The sequence below is a fragment of the Desmodus rotundus genome, chromosome 2 (genome assembly GCF_022682495.2).
Source record: "Desmodus rotundus isolate HL8 chromosome 2, HLdesRot8A.1, whole genome shotgun sequence".
NCBI lineage: Eukaryota > Metazoa > Chordata > Mammalia > Chiroptera > Phyllostomidae > Desmodus > Desmodus rotundus.
This window is the reverse complement of record NC_071388.1, coordinates 115720668-115745696: the sequence shown is the minus strand read 5'-3', so window position 1 is coordinate 115745696 and position 25029 is coordinate 115720668. Positions and strand designations below refer to the sequence as shown.

Below are 25029 nucleotides of genomic sequence, written 5' to 3'. Positions count from 1 at the left end.
TGGGTTGCCTGGCCCTGGTGAATAACTAAGGCTCCGCCCCTTGCTATGTAACAGGCGCCCCAAGACAAAAAAAATATGGCCCTAATGAAAGAACAGATCAAAACTCCTGAAAAAATACAACTAAGTGATGATGAGATAGTCAACCTATCAGATGCACAGTTCAAAACACTGGTAATCAGGATGCTCACAGAATTGGTTAAGTATGGTCCCAAGATATAGGAAAAGGTGAAGGCTATGCAAAGTGAAATAAAGGAAAATGTACAGGGAATCAATAGTGACAGGAAGGAAACCAGGACTCAAATCAATGGTTTGCAGCAGAAGGAAGAAATAAATATTCAAACAGAAAAGAATGAAGAAACATGAATTCAAAAAAATGAAGAGAGGATTAGGAACCTCCGGAACAACTTAAATATTCCAACATCTGAATCATAGGGGTACCAGAAGGAGAAGAGGAAGAGCAAGAAATTGAAAACTTATTTAAAAACATAACGAGGGAGAACTTTCCTAAACTGGCAAAGGAAACAGACTTCCAGGAAGTCCAGGAAGCTCAGAGAGTCCCAAAGAAGTTGGACCCAAGGAAGCACACACCAATGCACATCATCATTAAGTTACCCAAGATTAAAGATAAAGAGAAAATCTTAAAAGCAGCAAGAGAAAAGGAGAGTGTTACCTACAAAGGAGTTCCCATAAGACTATCAGCTGATTTCTCAAAAGTAACCTTGCAGGCAAGAAGAGGCTGGAAAGAAGTATTCAAAGTCATGAAAGGCAAGGACGTACATCCAAGATTACTCTACCCAGCAAAGCTATCATTTAGAATGGGAGGGCAGATAAAGTCAAGTTCAAGGAGTTCATCATCACCAAGTCCTTATTATATGAAATGTTAAAGGGACTTATCTAAGAAAAGAAGACCAAAACTATGAACAATAAAATGACAACAAACTCACAACTATCAACAATTGAACCTAAAAAAAACAAAAACAAAAATGAACTAAGCAAAAACTAGACAGGAAGAGATTTGCAGAAATAGAGACCACATGGATGGTTATCAATGGGGAGGGGAAGGAGGAGTATGGGGGGTAAGGTATAGGGAATAAGAAGCATAACTGGTAGGTACAAAATAGACAGGGGGAGGTTAAGAGTAGTATGGGAAATGGGGAAGCCAAAGAACTTATATATATGACCGATGGACATGAACTAAGGTGGGGAAATGATGGTGGGGGTGGGTGCAGGGTAGAGGGGAATAAATGGGAGAAAAAGATGGGACAACTGTAATCGCATAATCAATAAAATATATTTTTTAAAAAATGCAAATCAGCCCTGGCTGCATGACTCAATTGGTTGAGGCATTTTCCCGTACACCAAAGAGGTTGCAGGTTCGATCCCCAGTCAGGGCATATACCTAGGTTGAGGGTTTGATCTGTGATAAGGGTGAGTAAGGGAGGGAACTGATCAATGTTTCCCTTTCACAAGCAAACAAACAAAATATCCTTGGGTGAGAATTAAAAAATAAGAAAAAAAAATCCAAACAAGAAGATACCACCTCATACCAGTTACCAGGATGACTACTGTCAAGAGGAGGAAGTGAGTGTTGGTGAGGATTTGGAGAAATTGGAACCCTTGTTCACTGTCAGAGGGAACGTAAAATGGTGCAGTCGCTGTGGAAACCAGTTTGGCAGTTATGATACAGTAATTCCCCTCCTGATATATACCCGAAAGAACTGAAAGTAGGGTCCCAAAGAGATACTTATACACCCATGTTCATAGCAGCATTATTCACAATAGCCAAAAGGTGTGAAGAACCCAAGTGTGCATTACTGAGAAATGAATAAGCAAAATGTTCTATGTACAACAAACAGAACATTATTATTCAGCCTTAAGAAAGGAAGTAAATTCTGATACACACGCTACAAGATAAGTCAGTCACAACAACACTGACGCTGTGTGATTCTACTTTTATGAGGCATTGGAGCAGTCAAATTCGTAGAGAGAGAAAGTAGAATGGGGGCTGTCAGAGGCTCGGGGAGCGGAATGGGGAGTTATTACTCATTTCAGTTTTATGAGAGGCGTTCCGGAGACGATGGCAACAATGACTGCACAGCAATATGAATGTACGCAGTGTCAGTGAACTGTGCACTTAAGATAGTAAGTATTATTTTATGTGTACTTTACCGCAGTGAAAAGAAAAAATTGAGAAAAAGAAGATAAAAGAAAGCTTGCTCAGGGTCATACAGCTAGTAACGGGGGGGGGGGGGGGGGGGGGTCAGAAACTAGAAGGCAGGCTGCCTGGTCCCAAAGCTAGTGTTGCTGCTACAGCAATGAAACGTTTCTCAAAACGTACCCACAGGTTCCTTCCCTGTCCTTGCATCAGGCCTGTCCCTACAGAGCACGTCACTTATTAACCTCAGTTAAGTAGAGGGCTCTGATAGGCCTGGTCACCCAGGGAAACAGGAAGCTACTTGATTCTCATTATTTCTAGTCTAGGAGACTGATTTAGTACTGTGTTCTGTCAGCTATCTGCCCCCACCCCTTTTTTGAAGCGGGGGTGGTTAGTTGTTTTAGGAGACGTGTTTTTGAGTCTACAAAGTTCGTATTGACACACTGGAGTTAGCACATCTAAACACTGTGATGACTCGAGCTACCAAACCAGAAAGGTGTTAAGGACAGGCCCTTAAGCCCTGACTGAAGCTGTAGAATTACCAGGGGAGGGGGAAGTACTGACTCCTGATCAGGACGGACGTGGACTCTGGACCCAGGATCACCACTGAGAGGGGCAGCAGCAGGACTGACTGCAAAACAGGGATGGGAACACACCTGTATTTTTTCAGCTCCTTATCAGAAGGGTCAAATGAGATGACAGGACAGTAAAAAGTGCCAGACAAGACCGAGGTCTGAATAATATTAATTTTGGTTGAATTTTCTATTTTATAAACCTAACTCCCTTTGTGAACACTGTCTTATAGGTCTTCACTGCAGCCAGGAACCACTTACAAATCCCTGATGCAGGCAAGGTTAGGAGGGTTCCTGGCCTAGCACACTGCTTGAGACTCTTGGCTTAGCACTCTCAGAACATGGTCAGGAAAGGGATCAATTAGGAGGCTTTGTAGGAACAGAGAAGGAAAGGAGAAACTGAAAATGGAATCAGAAGCAGTAGTCACAAATCACTTATCTTCTTCACTCATATCTTCCAACCTTGATGCTTACTTCTGTTTGCAAGGAGAGCTCTCAACCAGGGGCCATGTTGTCCCCCAGGGGATATCAGGTCATGTGTGGTACCTTTAGTGAATTACAACTGAGGGGTAGAGTGCACTCTTGAAATCTATAGGTGGCAGTCAGGGATGCTGCTCAATTTCCTACAATGCACAGGACAATGCCCCCCACACAGTGGCCTGAAGTTTCAACAGTGCTGAAGGTCCTACAAGCTGTGCTCTGGACCAAGGCAGGCAGACCCAGCTTTGCTCAGAACTCAGAATGAAGACTCACACTGTGATGCTCCCCAACTATGCCAAAAGAACAGCTCTATTTAAAAAGAAATGGGGCACCACTTGCTGATTCCTTCTTTTACAAGAAGCAAGGTCAGGCGCTTCTAGCTTCGTGTTTTTTAAATCACACCACTGCCAGGGCACTTGTGTGTAACTCCGGGCGGATGCACTCCCCCTGCAGGCAGTCTCCGGAGGGGGCTCTTCACAGAGTTCTCCAAGGCCCACCCAACCCCCACCCCACGGGAGCTGAGGCCCTTGCCTTCCACTGTTGCCTCTTCTGCCAGAGCTTGCAGGTTCCTACCTGCCCTAATGTGGCAGGTTCATCAGATCTGAGTTTATTTTTAAACCAATAAGCACTCTAGCCACTTTCGTTTTTCAATGAGCCAACAGTCCTTTTGTTCTCCTTTCTGCCTGATTCTAGAATACTCTTAAAGAACCATGAGGGGCAGCATAGTGAGTTAAAATCCTGGCTTCCGGAGTAAGATCATTGTGTGTCCTTGGACCGGTTAAATGCAGGGTACCTGTTCTTATCCCACAGGGACATTGTCATGAATAAATAAGTCAACAAATACAAAATGCAGAGAACAGTGTCTAGGACTTGGCAGGCGCAAGGTGAGAGTCAATTATCACTGCTGTTGATGCCCATGAGAAGCCCAGTTCCAACTCAGCAATCTGTAAAGCTAGCAGGTGAATTTCCTTAGTGTTTCTCTGGGAAAAGACAAACTGGCTTCTAAACATAGTCATCTTCCCTTTTGGAATAAACTAGAAGCTGAAAGCTGTTTCAAAAACAGGAGTCACAGCAGACTACATTGTAACTTAAAGTGACTTCACTATATAGTTGTCGTTTTTATCTTTAGAAAAATGCTCTTGGAGAAATGATGAGAAAAACCTGCCTGGAGTCCAGGGCTGTAGACAGATAATTTATGACAAGCTGGCCGAGCCCAGGTGTGCGTATCAGCTCAGGTAACACTATACATACCTTGCTCCCTGTGAGCTGTGCAAGGTGAGGTTTCAGCTCTTCTCCGATTACGGAATAAATTGCCACTAAGCAAAACACACTGGCCTTCCGCACACTGCTTTCAGTGTTGTCATAACCCTACGAGAGCCAGAAGGGGAACACAGAAAGGAAATGAGATCAAAGATTTGCTTCATAGTCACTATTTCATCAACATTTCCACAGATGCCCTTATAGTTCAACCTTGGACTTGTCAAAAACAACCAGGATATAACTTAACTCTGCAACTGAACCCGGAGAGCTTTCATCCCACAGAGGTCAAAACTTAATAGTGTCAAGAGTGAGCTGGCTCTGGGGGTGTGGAAGCAGGAGGGTGGTGAGATGCAGACTGATCTGCCTCTGCATAGGGCGTTGCTTTATAATGAACTGCCACAGCAGAGTCCCTCATGAAGCATCACGACAGAGACAGAATGAGTAAAGGAAATTGAGAGAGAAAAATAACTTGCTTCTTTCTTATTTCTCCCAATGGTGAAACAAATTTCACATGTGAAAATCCCTTTAAAGAAATGAGAACTACATCACTTACTCTTGTGTCCAGCCCCCCAACCTGACATTAGTTAGCATCCCTCTACAGCTGGACCTCAATCTACTCATCAGCCTCATCCCTACCTGACAACATACTACTGCTGCTCTCCAAACAGACCCTAGAATTTTTCAGCCTGTTGTGTTGTTCCTTCTGCCTAGAATAACCCAGGCTTTTGCAGCATTCCAAGCCACATGCTTAGCAAGCAGCAGCATTTTATTACATGTGATGAAGATTTCTCTCAACTCTTCCCCACTGAAATTTCTCTCTCTCCAGGACCCAACTCTAAAACATCTCACTGAAGAGCCCTTCTCCCTTTGCTACCCTGACCCAGAAATCACCTCTCCACCTCTGATCTCACAACTCTCAGCGTACATGTCCCTACAATAACTCAGCAGTCAGCGCCAGCATCTCTACTTGTTTCTGTGGCTGTGCTGTGTCCCAGAGTATGCTGAAAATCCCTGGCGCAGGGCCAAACAGTGGAAACCATCTTTATTTTCCAAAAATCTATCTAACTCAATGCCTCATGTTTACAAGGGTTTCAATAAACATTTGCAGGATATATGACAGTGAGGACCATTACCTGATTTTGCACTCCATGGCCCACCTGCCCAGGGCTGAAGCCCACAGATGTGCACTAAGGGTTTGTTAAATTAGGAAGGAACAACAACAAAAAGATCAAAATGTGTTTATAGTAAACAGAAAGTTCATTCTGTGAGCCACAGTTCTAGGCTGTCAGGAAACCCTTCCTGCTGTCTTCAGGGGAGGGCAGACTAGGAGATGAGAGAAAAGGTGTGAGGTGTCCAAGCCACACAGCTTCTTACGTTCTGAACCACAGGTCAGCACTGGGCTCTCCCCACCTACCATCACTTTGAGCTGGGCAGCTACACTGTCCCAGCCCCACAGTCCATGCGGGCACCACAGAGCCTACCTGCAGCAAGCCCGGGATGATGTCAGCAAGGAGCTGCAGCAAGGATTCCCGGGAGATCCTCTCAACGACTCTCGTCTGCATCTTGATTGCAGCAAGGTTGATGGGGTAGTCGGCTGTCTGGATGATGGGGCAGAGCACCTTGATGCACTGTTCCGGGTGGATGGAGCTTGCCAGAGTGGACGCGGCTTCCTCAGCAGCTCTTACCACCTGAAACACAGGTTCCCCCAAAGGAGTGAGCTCCTCATGCCGTGAGAGGGGAAAGACCCAGTCACGGTACTGCCTAATTTTGGAGGCCAAGTGACAGACTTCACTTAATGCCGCACAGGAGCCATCACTCCAGGCAATTTTGTTAAAGAAGTCCCAAGCAAAGTGGTTTAAAGAGTAATTTTATAGGAGAATGGAGGACATGGGAAGGCAGGTGCGGGATTCCGGCAAAAACCTTTGAAAAGTGATTCTCTGAATACAGTTCCCCCCCCCCCCCGCCCCCCATCCCTCCACAGCAGCAGCAGCAGCAGCAACAACATCTTCAAGACTTGTTAGAAATGCAACTTGTCAGGTTCCACCCAGACCTGATGAATCAGAGACTGTTGGGCTGGAGCTCAGCAAGCTGTTTTAATAAGCATCTGGGAGATTCTCATATACAGGTAAATGTGAGAGTCTTTGCCCTAGAAGATTAGGACCTGAAAACAGAAATGCTTTCCCATGGCCTTTGGGCCACCCACAACTGAAATAACTGCAGAGAAACCCGGAAGGAAGGAAAACCAGAATGACTTCACTACTTGTTTCCATGGAGATGCCTCATTGCAGAATGTTGCCCCAAGGAACCTTCTGTGTAAAGTTGCTTTTCCATGAGATCACCTCATGGCCAAAGGAGCAGCCTGTGACCTCTGAAGTGATCATGATGCACTGGGACACATGTAACACGTGCTCTCTAGAGGTCACTAGAGACACTCTGTAATCAAGGTAGAAGCCTAATGCAGAACCCAGAGAAAAGAAAGAACAGGGGCTTCGGCTTAGAAAGCTGGAAACAAATCCGGGTCACACCATTCATAGTGCTAACCCCACATTTCATCATCCGTAAATGGGGTCGTCTAACACAGATCATTTGAGGAGCAGCATCGAGATGTACTAGATATTCAGTAAATGATAGTTAGCACTGTTGTGGCACAGGAATACCTATATAAATGATACACAAAGACACCCAGCTATAAACGGGTATGAGTTTTCTTACAAAATGCATTGAACGTCCAACCCATTCTCCTAATGCCAGCCCTGGACCGGCGGTTCCATCAGATTCTTCTCTGCTCCGTGTTCTGCTATTCTAAACAACTCAGCAAGCACAAAGCAGGGCTGGGCACTTTCCAGGCGTTCAACACTTACTGATGGACTGAATGGCATTCTCCTGTCTGAGGATTTGTTCTGTTTAAAGACCCTCTTCCTTCCTGAATTCTGAAAGACACATTTCTTTCTTGTTGGTGATCTTTTGGACTTTCCCTGGGAAGACGAGCTATCTTCTTAAGTCACTGACCAAAGGCCAAGTGTCTCATTAAATAAGATCACCCCTCTGCCCCATCATCACCTGGACGGTATGCTTATGGACACAGTGCATATACCCATGAGGGCATATACTGGGATTGTGTATTAATCCTTTCAAGAGCCAAATGGAGACCCAGGTCAGTATGGTTCAAGGGTAAATACTGTGTACACGTGAGGAGACATGTGTCAGGAACATCCAAGGTTTGTGTTTCCTATATACGTAAAAGGTCAGGCTTTGCTGCAAAGCATAGCACAGAGGTAATTTTAAGAGTCATGTCCTACTCTCAAAAAGCTCGTAAGAATCTTAAGAACTTCAAAGCTTCATAAATTTTTTTCTTCTCACCCCTTCTCTCTGCCTTCCATTTATGCTTTGTGTGTGCATTCATTCAGTCCTATGTGTCAGGTACTGAGCTCAGTCCACAGAGGGGAGGGCAAAGGTCCCAGCCGCTGCCCTCAGGGTGCTGGGCAGGGTGCGGGTGGTCCATGCGCAAGGGCAGCATGAGGATGCGAAGGCCCAGGAAATGGCGGATGAGGTCACAGAAGCAGGCAGGGCCAAGAGTGGGAGTCTGCTACCTGAGGAGCTTCTTGATGTTGGACAGGACTAGATGGAAGAAGGGTGGTGAGGGAAGGGAAGTAGAATGAATGTCTGCAGAGGCTTCTCTGGTGTTCTGCGAGAATTCTTCCAGCTCAAGGGTTCTTGGCCCTATCGAGCCATCCTAGCCTGCCTCTGCCTCCTCCACAGCAAGCAAGTGGGTTTGAGTTAGGCAGCAATCTCGGCCTCCCCATGCACCTCAATATAAGTGAGCAGACTTCCCTGTCAGCAAGCATTAACTTAGTCACATTTATGGCACGTCACTCTATTTTACATACACGTGGAAATGAGAGTATTTAAAAGAAACCCACTGCAATTATTTTTTTCTTGCCAACCCAATCTCCTGCAAAGTGCAGCTTTTCCTGCACAGGTCCCCCAAAGGTAGAGTGCTGTTGGGCCCTAGTGTGTGCACATGACCTTTACCCTTTTACCCCAAGAGAGGCAGCATCCAGGGTTGGATGGGCACATTTTCAACTTCTGAGAACACTGCAGCAGACAAGCCTCAGTTCAAGCCTCTGGCAAGGCCCTTAATTGTTCTGAGACACAATTTTTAAAAACTCCAAAATGAGGATTTAAAAACACCTACTTTTACAGTTATTTGGATTAAGAGAGAGAACATACAAATGACTGCAGCTATAAAACACGTGATGGCTATTAGCTAGGCCTTGCTGAAGCAACAATACTGGAAGTGGGACCTGACAGCAGAGATGCTACCAGGAGGCAGAGCAGCCAACCTGGGAACTCCAGGGCTGCCAGAAAGCAGAGGTCTATCCAGAGGACCCCTCCTACCCAGTCTACTGCATGCTAGTGGGTTTGCTCGCTCCAATGATCTAAAATGCTAACCTGGTGACCATGTCCATGTTCTTGGAAGGAAATCCAGCATGGAAGGCCAAGAAGGCCTGGCTGCTGCTGGCGTGCCCAGGTGAATTTTTAGACCTCTATCTTCCCACTGTGCCCTGGCAATGCTGAGCTGAGGGCACGCCCTGCACCTGCCTGGCCAGCCTCATCTCAGTGCCCTTGTCTAATCCCTGCACTCTTCCTGAATGTCGCTCATTTGTGTTCTTCTCCCAGCTGGACCAATTCACCCTTCAGGACCCACTCACATCAACAGAATCTTGAGGAACAGTCTCTGTGCAAACCTTGATCACTGCACTCAAATGTTTTACTGAAACTGTCTCTCCCATTAGACTTAAAGTTCCTTGAGGGCAAGCTCCCATCTCAGCCACCTTTCTACACCCCTGACGCCCAGCACAATCGATGTCCAATATACATTAGGTACTTCATAAATGTCTGTCAGACTAATTTTCCCCTAGTGCATGTATTTTTAAAGTGCTCATGACTGGCAAAGTCACCTCTTGGCATGCCTCACTGATCTGCATTTACATGTTCCAACTAAGGAGCTACCCAGAAAGTAAGGAGAAAGGCAAGATATCTACAAATGAGCAACATGAGCCTCAGGAAAATCAACTGTACGAAAGCGTCCCATTCCAGGTAACATACTGGAAAGGAGGACACAGACCTGTTCTTCAGAAAAAAGACTTTAGTTCAGGATAGGTTTTCCCAATAATGTTTGACGAGGGTATCAAATTTCATAGAAGAGCTCCATCATGCAATGAATTATATAAGATGAAGTGCTTTTCTTCTTCCTCAGTTCACGCGCATCATGCAATGAATGAGACCATTCTCTGAAGCCAATGCCTTTTGACTGTGGGAAGTCACTGTTCACAAGTTTCATGCAACATACTAGCCAGAAAGCCGAGTAACACTAACTGAGGAAACTGTGGGCCTTAGCTCTTAAACGTGGAAATAAAAGGGTCAGAAAATGCTGGATGATTTCACAGATATATCCAGGTCAGAAAACAGTGATATAGGAACAGATGTTTAAGATCCCAGCAGGAGATGGGAAGTGGCTCAGTGGGTGGAAAGGCATAGGCTTTGGAGACAGACTGGGATTCAGATCCCAGCAGTGCCCCTTAACGGTCACAACAGGAGCCAACCGAAAACCTCTGGAGTCCCTCAGGAATGCTACCAGCGTTAAAGAGACAAGGAAGTAAGTTGCCAGGTTCACAGTGAGGAGTCTGTCATAAGGTTTCCTTCCTCTCCTCCAGTCTCCCTGTGCCCCACTGCCATTCAGGTTAAAATGAGTTACCCTGCAGGGAGCTGCTGGGGAAACAGACTGCTTCAGGTCTACTGAGCTCAAACCCAAACCTGAGAACTTCCTTTTACAAAACTCCGGGACTCCTACATGTCACCTGCATGAAGCAGTTAGTCAAATGTTTCTAACATAAGGTTTTCTGAAACTTCTGAAAATAAAATAAATGCCAGAAGCTGCACCTCAAGATGCTAACTGTGAGGTGCCCTCTTTTACTAAGGTTCAAGAAACTTTCCCAAGACCGACACTGTTTCTGGCAAGGCAGGTAGGTGTTCTTGGCTTCCCTTTATATGCTAAACCCCCAGTTTTTGGCAAGCTGCCTGAATCAGGGTGAACTTTAGGTTTTGCCCCTGTGTTCTGTGTAACATAAGAAGCAAAGATTATAAATGTAAGCATAGAGAGAGAAAAGTAAACATGGGCAACAGAAAGAAAGGAGGACAAGGCTGTTTAGCAGACATGGTGGCCAGAAGAAGCAAGGATTTCAAAAAGGAGGGCGGGGCATATTCATGAGAGACAGCTGGATTAAGTAGACTTTTGGGCCATAATCTACTTCGAAGTTATTGAAATCGTTCTAATTCTATTGATTTTGCTATAGTCTGGTTAGAAACATAGGAATTTTGCAATTTCAAAGTTAGTGAAATAATAGTGTCTAGGTAGGAAAAGTATAATTTCCTTATCTAACTTTCTAAAAAAAATGAGGTCATTGCTCAGAATATTGATGATTGTTTGCTTAAAGATAAGGTTTCATTTAGAGCACAGAACTTGTCAAATTTGAAATGCATGTTTTAAGCTTACAAAATTTGATTTGGCCTTGTCACTGATACATCAGCATAAGTGGCTCAGTAAAAAAAAAAAAATACAAAAAAAGGATAAGTAAAATAGCAAATGTTCAGAAACTATGAACAGAATCAAAGAACTCTTCCCAGCGGGCACACCCAGTTTAGCTCCTCGTGAAGGAAAAAGCTGGCGCCACCTCCTGGGAAAAGCTGGAAAGACCTTATAAAAACTGGATTGACATCAACTTTTAGTATCCACCACTGTATCAGGCAATCATTCAGCTATACTCAGTACCAGTGGGAGGAAGAGAGGGAAGAAAAGCTCCAGGTTCAAGGCCTGGAGATCTTGGGGAAAATTTCTTTTACTTTCTATGCCTCGGTTCCCTCATCAGTAAAATGAGCAGCAGAATCTAAATTAAGGATTTTTACATTATTTTGAATTATAACCCTTATCTTCTACCCATACTTGATTAGTACTCCTCTAAAAAATGGACACTCAGAAAATTTTAGGAGGCAGACTCTGAATGAGATATGCTCTAACAACACTGCCCTCACATCCTTGCCTGGAAAAGTAGATTCGACAACCCTAACTGTCTCAAATATGTGAAGGCTCTTAGGTGGGAGACTTACTATGTCTTGCCCCCAAAAAGGTGCTGATTTAGAACCCAAAGGGAAAAAAATACTGAGGAGTCAGAAGGGGCTAGGAGCCCATGGGATGGCTGTGTTCCCCAGTCCTGGAGGCTTCTGTTTTGCAGCTCTAAAAACTCATTATTTTCCAGCCTAAAGATGACAGCTACCCCAGTGTAGACAGTGAGAGACTCAGCCAAAACAGTAGTCCAGAGATGGAAGTTGTGTTTTTTATTGGAGTTTTAAGAGTTTTAAAGTTAATTTAACCAAACTTAAGTCTTCTTAGATGTATTTAGAGAAATGCAGTTCTATTTGCTTTGTGTAAAACTCAAAAACAATTCTATTCAGAATCAGTCTACTTTAATGGAAGAGGATAAGAAGAAGACAGTATCCTTAGTTTTCCACAACGTCAGCTACCTTTCTCACTTAACGTTAATGTCAGGGCAGGCCTTACAGGCCGTGATGCGTCCCTGCTCCCCCGAGTCACCAGTGCGCACACACATTTCAGAGATCCGAAGAGCTGCTGTAGTTTGTTCACAATCACAGCCAGGGAACCGACAAAAGCAGGGCATGCACCCAGGTCTGCTAGCTCCAAACTCAAAGATTCTGACATTAAAATAGCAGCCCTCTTGACTACTTTGTGCATATGGACTGTTTCAATCAGATGCTCTTTCTGAAGCTACAGGAGCTAAAGGGCAAGAGCCACAGCTGGCCCCAAAGAGGGTCAGCTCACCAGACAGGAGGACCACTTCCCCTTGCCCTGAAAAACAGACAGAGCAGCAGCAGTGGCCGTCCAGAACGGGACAGCGTGCCTGGCACTTCACAACCGCCTTGTGAAGCGAGAAATGGAATCTCCACTTGACACACAGAACATGGTGTCAAGTCTTAGTTCCGCGACTCAGCCCAGGCATATCTTCTAAGTTCATGCTCTCTCCCTTAGCTCACTATTCCAACTCTCTCCCTAACTACTTCTTCTCAGTCTCAAGTTCTAACACCTCAAGCACTCTCCCTTCACAATGCCAGCCCACTCCAAACTCCTAGTGCATTTCATTCGGAACATGTTAATTCCTTTACTTTAAACTCAACTAAACCATAGATCCTTAAAGACTAGAGCATTTTTCCCCACCCCATCGCTCTGCCTCCAATAAAAAACCGTTCAGTAGAGTTTGTGCTAAGTGTCAAACTATTGGCTTAGCAAATGTGAACCTTTATATGACTACATAGTTTCTGATTTTGTCTTTTTGTTAAAAAGTAGTAACTTACAAAAGTAGTAACTTTGCCTCTGGCCACATCTCAAGATTGGTCCCATGGAAAACTGGAGATTTACAATCTATGAAGGTTTAGGTGTATTACTCAATAGCAACTTCTATTGTCTTGAGGATGGATGAGACACAGATAATCAACTAGTCCACTCCCTGGCCTAACAGATAAGAAAAACCAAGGTCCAGAGAGGTAAAGTAATTTCTCCACGTTCACACAATGCGTTCTTCTGAGGCTGGACTCCCATGCTTTACACGCTGAAACTTTAGTATAGTGACATACAATGACGGTGACATTTCCTCTTTTAATAGGCAAGTGTAATCAGAACATTTACTAATGAGGTCAAATTCAGAAAACTAATGATCAAAAAGTCTCAATTATAGATTATCCTTATGAAATAGAGTTGGTTATTCTTGTAAATTTATATGTAAGACACAATGACTGGGAAAAACTATTCTTACACTAAATGTGTATAAAATAATCAATAATTAGCATATCAACTACTTACCAAGAAATGAGTCTTCTGACAGAGATAAGGATGTCTGAAAACAGTTTATACGGCAGTATTTGTACAGCCCGACATTTTTAACAGCATACTTCCGTATCACTTTAATTCTCACAATGAGTGTAGCTGGGGAGGGGCAGAAGCTGGACTGAAGACGAGGTTTTCTATCTCAAGATTTTATCTCACAGTGAGTCTAGAATCTCATTCATAGCCTGAGTTCTTTTATTAAATCTTCTCTTAATCAATGAAAGTGAGATTCTGTACCAGTCCTAACAAATAGGATTACAAATTCTGAGAAGAGTTAAGATTAATGGAGTTTATTTCAAAAACAGAAGATGGGCTTAAGACTTTAAAAGGTCACTAACCAAGCTTTAGCCCTTTTAATCATGTTTGCTAAAAGCTAACACTACTGTAAACCATTAAGTAACTTCATTAAGAAGGCACTGAAATGCTATAGCATATTTACTAAAATGATAAAAACAAGGATTGGGGAATGAAAGAAATTTACTTATGCAAATAGGAAATACGAAAACATGTCATAGCTCAAATAACTACGTATGGTGTAGATGAGCACTGGACTTACTGGGTGATCACATCGTAAGTTATAAAATGTCTTATCACTGGGCTGTACACCTGAATCTGATATGATATTGTATGTCAACTGTAATAGAAAAATTTAAATAAGTAAAAAAACCACACCAACTTTTAAAACAAAAACTCTAAATTGGTATCCAAACCCTCTACCTTGCTAACTGTAGAAATGTATATGCTAGCTTAGGGTGGATGATACCTGAGACAGATTTAGTACCTGATACATTTTCAATATTTAAAAAGAAATGTTTTACACACACAGCTCCTTTAAAAGACCCTGATAAAACATATTATGGCTTGTAAGATGATAAAACAAGCCATCTTATCATCCTCTTCCTTTAGGACTTTTATGACAAATTTCAATTTATAGAAATTGCATTTCAAAAAGTTGTCTTTCAGTGCTACAGCCCCACAGCAGAATGACAGTGTGCACCGGGTACGGCCATCAGCACAGCAGGGAGGGGAGGACATCAGGTGCCAAGGTGTATCAGCCTCCCAGGTCTCAGGCTCTTCCTTTCCTGCTGAGGCCTGTTTTGTCTATGAATACAAAACCAACTAGCTTCTTACCAGAGGGAAGTTCTGGGATGAATACACTTTGGAAGTACTACTTACACAGGAAAATAAACTCTGCCTCCATATGACTAATAAAATAACTGGGTCTGGAAACATTTTGGATCCTTTCCAATAAGTGGTCAAATAACGTTTGAATAAATATTTGAATGTAATAATGACAAAGTATAATGAATAGAGAAATATTGTGTGCAATATTATATGCCAACATGATTGGCCACAACACGAACTATTTTGCCCTAAAAAACAAAAAACAAGGAACAGAGACAGATTGGTTAAAATAAGAGAAAGACTAAAATGATTTTAAAGGAAAAGAAAAACAAAAACAAAATCTATACCTAAAACCTACATATACATGTGCCCAAGTTAGGAGCTTCTGGCAAAGTGACAGAGTCAAGTTTCATAAGGGAAACAACAAGGGCAACCGAGTCAAGGTGAGTCTGAAAGTACGTGAAGCAGGGCGGCCTGCCAATACAGGCAGCCTTCCAGCACGCAGTGTTTCCTCCGCCTCCTTTGTCAGGTCATCAGCACAGCAGCGTGGACACCCCTGGGTTACAGGAACTAATACTTTCTGCTTTTGTTGCTTAGGAGATTTAAAGGACTTTACAACTAAGAACTTTCTCTCCTAAATTATTTGACAAGGAAAAAAATAATATCCCTCAAGAAAACAGTAAACAGCAAATGGGTTATTTAACTGTTAACTTGTACTTCTTAGGGTCTCCTGTCAAAGTTGGAAAGTTTAAGGTCAGGATGTCCACTTTGAAGACAGACGTCTTTCAAGGGGAAAGCTGCGAGTGCCATGCCCTGTAGACGGCTTAGTTTTCACCTTAATGCCACATTCTAGGTATGTCCTCCTCAGAAAACAACTGACATCATATATGTAAAAGGATGTTAATTTTATTTATTTATATATGTCTGTGTGTGTGGATGTTTATGTATTTTCATTAAGAGAAGCTACTGTGGTTTAAAAGACAGAGAGAGAAAAAAAGCACAAGTCAGTTGCCTTGTAAAAGAAACACAAGACCTGGTTTGTATCTTGGTTCTGTCAGTAGGCACCAAGCATCACCTCACCAATTATGGTACCTCCTGGGACCTTCCTTCCTTCCTCACCCAGGAATCACTCTGTTGACTATATTAGTTCATCTGGTCCTCACATTTTTTTAAATGAGTTATTATAAGCGAAGAGTATTTTGTTCAAACAGGAATGATTATCACCATCACACAATCAAGCCAGATTTTGAAAGTATAAGTTATTGGTTTGAAAACACCTCTATCACTTAAGTACCTGGGTTATGCTAGAACTGTTAGGTGGGGAGATGCCTGGACAGAGCAAGAGGACCACCCCCACCCTTGCTGAGCCTGCAATCATGGCGGGGATTTGAGGAGGCCAAACAAGTCACTGTTTTCAGTAGTCATATAACTGCTGAAGAGAAAAACCACAATTTAGGGTCTAAATTTTTTTGTAGATATAAGAAATGCTCCAAGCAAAATTCCCTTAATCCATGATTATGCTCGTGAAATAGTCACACGTGAGCCAAGAGACTGACCTGAGCAAGTGATTATGTCTCTCACTTTGGGGTCAGAGATTGTTTGTAGTATTAAGTTTTCTAGCTGGCAGTGTAAATGTCCAGAAGCTAGTGGAGAAGGCGTACCATAGCCAAAGAGGAGCACACTGGAAGGGGAAGGGAAGGGGGACCCACACAGTGTAGTACCTACTCTCATTAAGCACTGGGCCAGGAACCGTCATTGGTTGTCTCATTTAATTCTTCCAAGAAACTTGGGAATAATAGCCATCTCTATTTTACACATAAGGAAAGTGAGGCTCAGAAGTTGAAACGAGTTCTTCAAGTTTCTAGAGCAAGGAAGCATCAGTTCTAGGACGAGTCTGGGACTTGCTCTAGGATGCCTTTATCTTCAAAGCCAATCTCAATGTCCCACATCACACTGCCAGACGCTAAATGCCAAAAGGAAATGAAAGACTCCTCCTGACCAAAGCAATGGGAATCACTGACATGGGAAATCCCTCAGGAACAGGCCAAGCCCACTGTACACATAGAAAAGGAATTAGAAACCTACCAAGTGGCACACTGGCCCTTGAACTGCACTGCCACTCAGCTACCATGGCAGCAATGAGATTTTCACCCTGTATTATGGCATGGGCTCAGTTCGAAGGAAGGGACTCCCTTTTTGAAGACTGACAGTGATTGGCACTCCTCTTTCCCTACACAACTAACTGTGCTGAAGACTTGTTCAGTCTTCCTGGGCCTCAGGCCTGGCTCACCTCCTTGTGGGAGTCTTTGTGGGCTTCCAGAGTCTTCATGATCGTCAGCTCTGCGTAGTTTTTAAATCTTGCTGGCTGGTTTCTCAGAATTTCCCGTAAAACTCTCAATGCTAGTGCTCGAATGGAATGCTGGAGTACAAGAGGAAAGGAAGACATCAGCACACAGTATATAGTACTTCACTACATGCACAGTTGCTTGGGTCCAGGGAGAACCAAGCACCCAGTTCTAGGGTTCACTGGCATCCTGCAGCCACCTCGACACAGATTACACTGCATACTTGACAGAGGCTCTCCAGACGGCCAGCTCTGCGAGGGCAGGCCCTGTGCCTGTGTTGACATTCCCAGGACCCAGCACCTAAGAGGGACCTGATGAAGGTTTCTGAAATGAGCCAAATGGAACCAAATGAGGACAATATATCTCTGGGGGATTCCAGACTTCCTAAGGCTGAGATATGCAAATTTCCCTTTGTAGAATGTACAAAAGGACCGGTAAAAAGCATCTGAACACTGCAACAACATGACCTGTAAGACTGTAAACTCTGTAAGGACAGTGGAGACCTGTCATTATTCCCAGCCTCCTGTGTGATGAGATCATGGGGGAGGGGACTCTGTATAGGCCTCAAGTTGCTTGAGGACCTCAAGGCTGGGTCATGCACCTGGAGGAAAGCCATTCCAAACACATTCCTAATCTCAATAAAAGAGAGTGGAGTTTACACTAAACACAGCCAAAAAGTACATCCTGATTCCCTGTCACTCATCCGTACCATTCACACACTAACACACCATCTCCTGCCCTCTACATGACATCATTCCATCTCCTGACAACAAAGCCCAACCAAGGACAAGTGCTTCGGAAGCCAATACTTTGTTTTAAGAAAAGTTAATACTGATCTTTTGTCACCATTCTTCTCTAGCTTTACTCAGTCCTATTCCAAACCACTAATCCTAAGCATCAGAAGCGACTTGAGTCACCATGACATTCAACCAGACTCCTGCTCACCTGTCTTCCATTCAAGTCACCACCACTGTGACCCCAGGCATGACCTTTACCATGGGCTGTGTCAGATTTCTGCCTGGTCCTGCCAGTGGAGCTCTTTACCACATTCACATTATTTTTGTTTCTGCGGGCTGGCACAGAGCCCGGTGCAGAGGGGTGGAGTTCACTTTGCAATCCCTACACTGACACCTGTCCTGCGGAAGGGACCAGCTGCACAGGGGCAAGAGGCAGGGCTTTGGCTGGATTTCGCCCTCCTTTAGCCGTTACATGGCAGATGCCTAGTTTGTCACATTCAAATGTCACAGTGTGAAGAGGGCCTTTTATTTGAAAAATAACAATAGAAAATAAAAGGCAACAGTAACAATCCATGGTTCCTAAACCTGCTGCTTGACCTTCTGGGTTATGGAACCGCAGACACATGTCGGGAGAACCAAGACAAAGTGTGACCGAGTGCAACATTTTGTAGGGTCTTTAAAAGAGGAACTTCTCTGTTTCTCAAGTAAACATGAAACATAAATAAAACTCATAAGGAAAAAGGCTCATTGTAAAAAATGACATTTTATGCTAATGTTTTAAGAAATTTTGTGTGAAAAGTGACCTGATTCAGGAACAAGTTTCCCTCAACAAAGCCAATTACAAAAAAAAACCTTGCACATAACGTAGGATGGGTCTTGTCTCTGATGAAAACATTCCCTTACTAACTGGTGCTCGGAAAATATTTCACACATGTTTTGATGTAAACAGTAAGCACGATACCGATATCAGAGCAGGAGCCAAACACCACAAGAACAGGACTGAACTCATCCCTGGAAAGGGGAAAGTAAGGACAAAAGGAGCTCACATCTTTGTCTCCGAGCGTCTCCAACAGCAAGAGCAGAATAGTCTTGAAGTGCTCCTCCCAGACGCCCAGGCTGTCCTCCCGGGTGATCTTGAGCAGCTCCAGGAGGGCGCCTTTCCGTTCTTCCACTCGCTCGTTGTGGTTGGACAGCTCTTTCAGAAGGTCGGCCACCAGGTCAGAATGGTCAATGGGCACTGGACAGCAGACAGGACAGAAGTCACTGCACGAGGAAACGCCTGGCTCCAGGTGCCTCCTCAGTGACGTCCCGCAGTCCTCCCACCACTCTCCAGTCTCTCCACATCACATCCTTCATCCTGACCTGAGGTCCAGGCCTCACCCTCAGCACGTCATCTCTCCAAGCTAATTCTGACAACTGACGTGGGAGAACAGGTATCAAGCACCAGTACTCAATGTCACTACCCTGCCTTACCGTCTTTTCCCCTTCCGTTTCAGACAAGTGGAGAAACAGCTATTTTATTCGATTTCAGACAAAGAAGAAATCCTCCAAAAGCCCTTCCATGACTGTCTCCCTTATCCAAACTCTATTTCCATTGCAACAGTCCTAAGTCAGGCCTATAATTGGAACAGTCTCTGACTAGTACCAAATCCACTGAAGTACACAGAGTCTCCTCAAGGTACTGTTACAATTAAGGTTCATCCCCTTTCTGGAGATGTACAGAGTTTAGGAACTAGCGCAGTAAACAAATACAATCAAGGCAGACTGTAAAACTTGCCTAGATCTCTTAGCATAATTACTTGCATGGGCTTGAACCATGGTTTACATGGCAGAAGAGCATATCCTTTCTCCCTGCATGTTCTTTTAAGAGACCTCAAGTCTGAATTCGCTTCAAATAGGAAGGATGAAGAAACAAATCACACAAGTCATCAAGAACTACTTAAGTTTGTATTTGCATATTTCTTCATTCTAAAATTGAGAAATAAATGCATGAAAAAGTTTGAAATGTTAAAGCACTCTATCATTCCCCCCTCCTATCCTACATTTTTCTCTAAGCCTTTTACTATACATTTGCTGAATAAGTTACAACCAATATCTTAATCTCTATTCCATCTTCAACAAGACCAACAAATGGCTAAGATAAATGACGCACTGATTCTATGAGCAATGAAAGTAAATAGTCCAGTACTCTAGAAAGTGCAAGTCATAATAAATTCTGTATCACTGCCTATCGCCAGTAAACAGATGCTTGGGTGTATACTGAGCTGCTACCCACCAGCAATTAGCAATTAATAGCCAGAGGATTATGCTTTTAAACACTTGACACAATTTCTGCTTTCACACAACTGGAGCACTTCTCGTCCATCTTAACATTCCATCACAGCCGGATCCACCGATAAGAGTGCAGTTTTCAGTCTTTCGTGCCCCACTGAACCCCACGTGTGCCTCCAGCATGGCCCTCCCCTCGTTCTAGTGTGACCACGCTGAGTCTGTTTTCCCCGACAGGCCTTGAGGTTTTGAGGCCAGGGACCATTTCATTTACCTCCCTGTCTCTGGCCAGCCATACACCTCATGATACACAGTAGGCACTCAGTTAATGTTAACTGTTTAGAGTTCTAATTTAATTTTTCATTCAAAATTAAAAAAAAACAACAGGGAAGTAATAAAACAGTTATTTTTTTTTAAATGACTATTAATTTGGGTTGGCTTTAGCTCAAGCAGTTACTTTGTCATGGAAGACAGCTAAAATGACAACTAAGTTGAAATAAACCAAAATGTGTGGACATGACAATAAGGCAGAAAACAAAACAAATAATTAAGTGCCAAATAAAACTATGATTGTACCAAAACATACTTAATCACTTGTTACTCAATAATGGACACTGGTTTTAACAGAGCCAGAAAAAAGCCCGACCAGTTCTACTCCATACCGAGTACGTTATGTTTCAGACAGGTAACTTAACCTTCCTGAACCTCGATCTCTTAGTCTGTAAAATGGAAACAATCACCACTATCTCAGTGAGGTAACGTGTAAAACTAGAGTGCAGCAGCAATCCCAAGGTAATACAAGTGCTCAGTGAATGTTTGATCCCCTACCCCCCAACTACAGGACAGAAGTCAACTAAAGCCATTCCAGGAAAACCTGGTGAATAAGCTGGTGTGAGAGAAGAGGGAAGACATTCAGTGGTGCTTCAGAATCTTACTTCCATAGCTCAGGACTGGCACATCAGGGGCCGTAACGAATGCTGAGCCCAGTGCTGGGACTGCTTGAGCCTTCGCTCCCCACCTCACTAACTCCTACTCTCCCGTCCTTCTGATCTCCACTTAGGTCCTGGTTCCCAGGGAAGCCTTCCCTGATCGGTACAGGTAGCCTTCCTTCGCTGCACAGTTGTCACAGCTGCAACTTGAGGTCATTTGTATGACTGCTTATTTCCTGACTGCCTCTGAGACTAGACTAGAAGCTTCTAGAGGGCGGGGGCTGTGCATACTTGTGTTCACTGTTGTGTCTTCCACGCCTAAGCACTGGTAGGAGCTCAACATGTAGTTGCTGAACAAAGGACTAACCAGAACAGACCCAACATTTCCATTTCCATTTGACCAGTATGCCCAGAGCTGGTCTTACAAGAGGGGAAGCCCATGGAAGGAACTTCTGAATGAGGAACAATAGAACAAAGAAAGACAAACCATCTCGAAGCTGCTCCATGTCATCGTCAAACACGGCCTCCTTCAGGGCTGTCTTATCATAGGTGTTGATGGTGTCTGAGTACGGATACAAATTGTAGTCTCGCACCCGTGGCCCTGGGAAGGTGCGCGGAGGCTGGGTGTTGAGGAGGGAGGTCTTGTTATCTAGAGCAGTTCTGCCTCCTTCCACCATATCACTGCCACCCCGGCCCTCAGTGGCAGGGGAGGCAACTCCACCTTCCCGGGATACCTGGAGCACAGAACAGTGTCAGTTCCTTTTTAGGACTTTTAACAAATTTGTCTTTAAATTTTCAGACGTATTAGGAGAGCCAGAGATTTTTCACTTGAAATCAGGCCACTAACAAAAGAACAGATGTTAGAATTTCAATTTGTAAATATCCAATTCATAAACTACCTTAAAGGGAACTAAACATACTTACACTTTCTTCTATTCTTTCATTAATTTACATGTAAAATCTGTTTTCTTAGTATTTCAGGTTAACTTTATTCAAATATTTTTTGAAAGATTAATAACATGGGAAGTCCCTTGGGAACCAAGGCTGTACACAACACACCCCCAGTTCTTCAGAAATCCATGTACCAACACTGTTAGCCTATCACTTTCTTTTTTTTTAAATTGTTGTTCAGTTACAGTTATCCCACCTTTTTTTCCTGCTTTCCCCTGCCCTGTGCCCCCCACTCCTACAGTTAATTCCCCCTCATCGTCCATGCCCTTGAGCCCTCTATTCGTGTTCCTTGGTTTTCCTTTCCCCTTCTTAGCCTATAACTTTCTCCACAAATATACGGGTTTCCTCACTGGGGCCCTGACGCAACACCAACACTCTCCCAATAACCATCACAAAATCTAAAACAGTTCAACTGTCCAAGAATTCCTTGTATGTATTCTACCACCTGGTGAGCCAAATAAGGGCTAATAATCTCTAACAATGGAGGACTCAGTATCCTCTGGGCAGATCATTCTTCCTTTGGATGTTTCTGACTCTCAAGAGTCGGTCTTTCTGTTGGGTCAAAGAACAGGTATTTATTATTTTCTGAAAATTTTTTTCTAATATATCCTGAATCTTGTCTTCCACAAATTAAACTCCTGGTCCTCTGTCCCTTGTGTCATGTTTCTGACTGTCTTCACTCTCAGGGGTCCTTTCTTCTAAGCCACAATGGCCTGTATGGCACCTTTTGTGGGTGGCACTGTAACAAGATCAAGCGTGGGCTGAGCTCTGGAACAGAGCCAAACTGTCATTCTCCTCATCCCAGAAGTGACAAAAAAAACAAGTAAAAACATTTTGGGGCAGCCAGACTGCACTGGTGCTTATGCATGTTTTTTATAAATTGTGGTATAAAATACATAGATTTGGGCCAGTACTTTTTCATCTTTCCTAACCAACACTCTGTATCCGTTATATATTAACGCGCTGCCCACCCCTCCCGGCCCTGATAACCTCTACTCTCCTGTGCTCTCTGTTTCTGTGAATGTGACTGCTCTAGCTACCTCACATAAGCGGAAGCACACAGCGTTTGTCTTTCTGTGTCTGGCTTATTTCACTTACATAATATTTTCCAGTTCCATTTGTGTTGTAATATGTGTCAGTATTATATTCCTTTTTAATGGCCAAAACAAAAAATATTTAAAAAGTCGGTAGAAGGGGAATCGTTGAGTAAATCTTATTAAAACACAAGTAGGGCCCTGGCTGGTGTGGTTCAGTGGATTGAGTGCTGGCCTGCGAACTGAAAGGTGGTCAGTTCAATTTCCAGTTCATATGTGTGTGTGTGTGTGTGTGTGTGCGTGCATAAAATGCATAGATATGAACAAAATGACTTAATGAGGGTTTGCTCTCAGGGAAGATAATACATGAATAATTTTAATATTTTTCTCTTTGTAATGCTCTTCTAAAAATAAAATGTATTATTATACTGGAAAAAATCATTCATACAGGTTTTTAAAGATTAAAGACATTTAAAAAACAACGCTAAACTAATTTTCATCACTTTTGACAAAAGTTACCTTTTAAACTTTGTTTATCACCCCCATCCTCGTCTGCATGCGCATTTTGTAGCATAGCAATCACAGTGCCCGTACTATCATGTAATTTGCTTTCCTCCGCGTAAGCACGCCCCATGTAAGTAAAGTTCTTATAACCACAATGTTCAGTCACGCCATTATTCCTACTTATTTTTTAAAAAAAGATTTTATTTACTTTTAAAGAGAGGGGAAGGGAGGGAGAGAGAGGGGAAGAGAAACATCAGTGTGCGAGAGAAACACTGATCCACTGCCTCTGGCACACCCCCACCTGGGCGCAGGCCCACAACTCAGACACGCGCCCTGACTGGAAATTGAACTGACCACCTTTCGGCTCACAGGCCAGCGCTCAATCCACTGAACCACACCAGCCAGGGCTCTACTTGTGTTTTAATAAGATTTACTCAACGATTCCCCTTCTACCGACTTTTTAAATATTTTTTGTTTTGGCCATTATACATAATGCTAAAATAAACTACTTTGTATAAATATCTTCTTTTGCTGAGTTTGTTAAATGCTAAATTATTAGATAAAGGATATAAAACTTAAAATCACTGCTGCTAAATATAATTTTACTAAACTCCGAAACTACTGTATCAATTTGCCATGCCACCAATATTACACTAGTTCCTCATGTCCTTTCTAGCATTAGGTGTTTTAATTTCTACCTGAAATAAAGCAGAACAATTTTGAAGTAAAATGGAACCTCAAATATAGGTCCTGTTGTACTTGTGTAATTAGTCCTAAGGACAGACTTTCTCCCGCGTGTTTCATGCTTTTGTCTCTGCTTTTGAGAACCATCTTCCCACTGAATCTGATGTCTACCCTTATGAACTTCTGTCTCATTAGACTGGGTCTACTAGTCAAGCTTTAAAAAGAGGTGGGCTAGCTCCTGAATCTCACCTTCAACAAAGTTTTATATCTACCTCAGCTTCTTAGTTAAAAATTTGGCGATTAGTTACCAAGATTTTCACCCCCCCTCTTCTTATGCTTCCACCTCATGCCCATGTCCTCTGGTGGAAACAGCCCCATCTCTAAAATCTTAGGTCTGAAAGTTACGTTCAGTTCTCTCTCTAGCCTTGTAGCTCTCACTTTCCAGGCTTCCATGCTTCCCACCCCCTTGAGGCTTCCTGTTCCTGGCTGTTTTTACTTTCTTCCTACTACGCTTCATTCCTTCCAACTTTCATCACAGTATTTTTATGCTTTAAAAAATTGAAAACACTTAAATGTTCCAAAATAGGGCACTGAGGACTATGCTATATCCATATGAATTATCATCCAGGCATAAAAATTCCCCTAGAAAAGTACTGACAGGGGAAAGTACTCACCTCCTATGCTAAACAAGATGCACACACTATGATGCCTGTTTTATTTTAAAAAACACTCTGCATACACCCCAAAACATATTAATATACAAATACACATAAAGGAATAGAAAAGTACACAGTAAAATGTTAATGTTCATTATCTCTAGACACGGAAAGTTCTTTTTGCATTTTCGAAATATTGTATGTTGGCTACATATTACATTCGTAATTGGGGAAAGTAATGCCTCAGGCATCCACCTTCTTCTAAGGCTTCCCCAGTTCCTGGCAGGACTTCTGTTCACTAATCAGAGCCCCACCCCCATTACCTTGGAAATCTTTTCCACTTTCCTCACTGCAACCTGCTCACCCTCCTTCC

At 43.2% G+C, this 25029-nt stretch overlaps 1 protein-coding gene across 22 annotated transcripts in view; it reads right to left on the bottom strand.

Moving 5' to 3' along the window:
- Nucleotides 1–25029, bottom strand: part of CLASP1 (cytoplasmic linker associated protein 1) — a 259814-nt gene that overhangs the window by 9386 nt on the left and 225399 nt on the right. For all 22 annotated transcript variants that reach the window (XM_053918559.2, XM_045203086.3, XM_045203089.3 and 19 more), the window contains 5 exons: nucleotides 21315–21561; nucleotides 18677–18867; nucleotides 16839–16967; nucleotides 5949–6155; nucleotides 4459–4575 (listed from right to left, as the gene is read on the bottom strand). In XM_053918559.2, the coding sequence (XP_053774534.1) occupies nucleotides 4459–4575; nucleotides 5949–6155; nucleotides 16839–16967; nucleotides 18677–18867; nucleotides 21315–21561 (891 nt within the window). The remainder of the gene's footprint in view (nucleotides 1–4458; nucleotides 4576–5948; nucleotides 6156–16838; nucleotides 16968–18676; nucleotides 18868–21314; nucleotides 21562–25029) is intronic.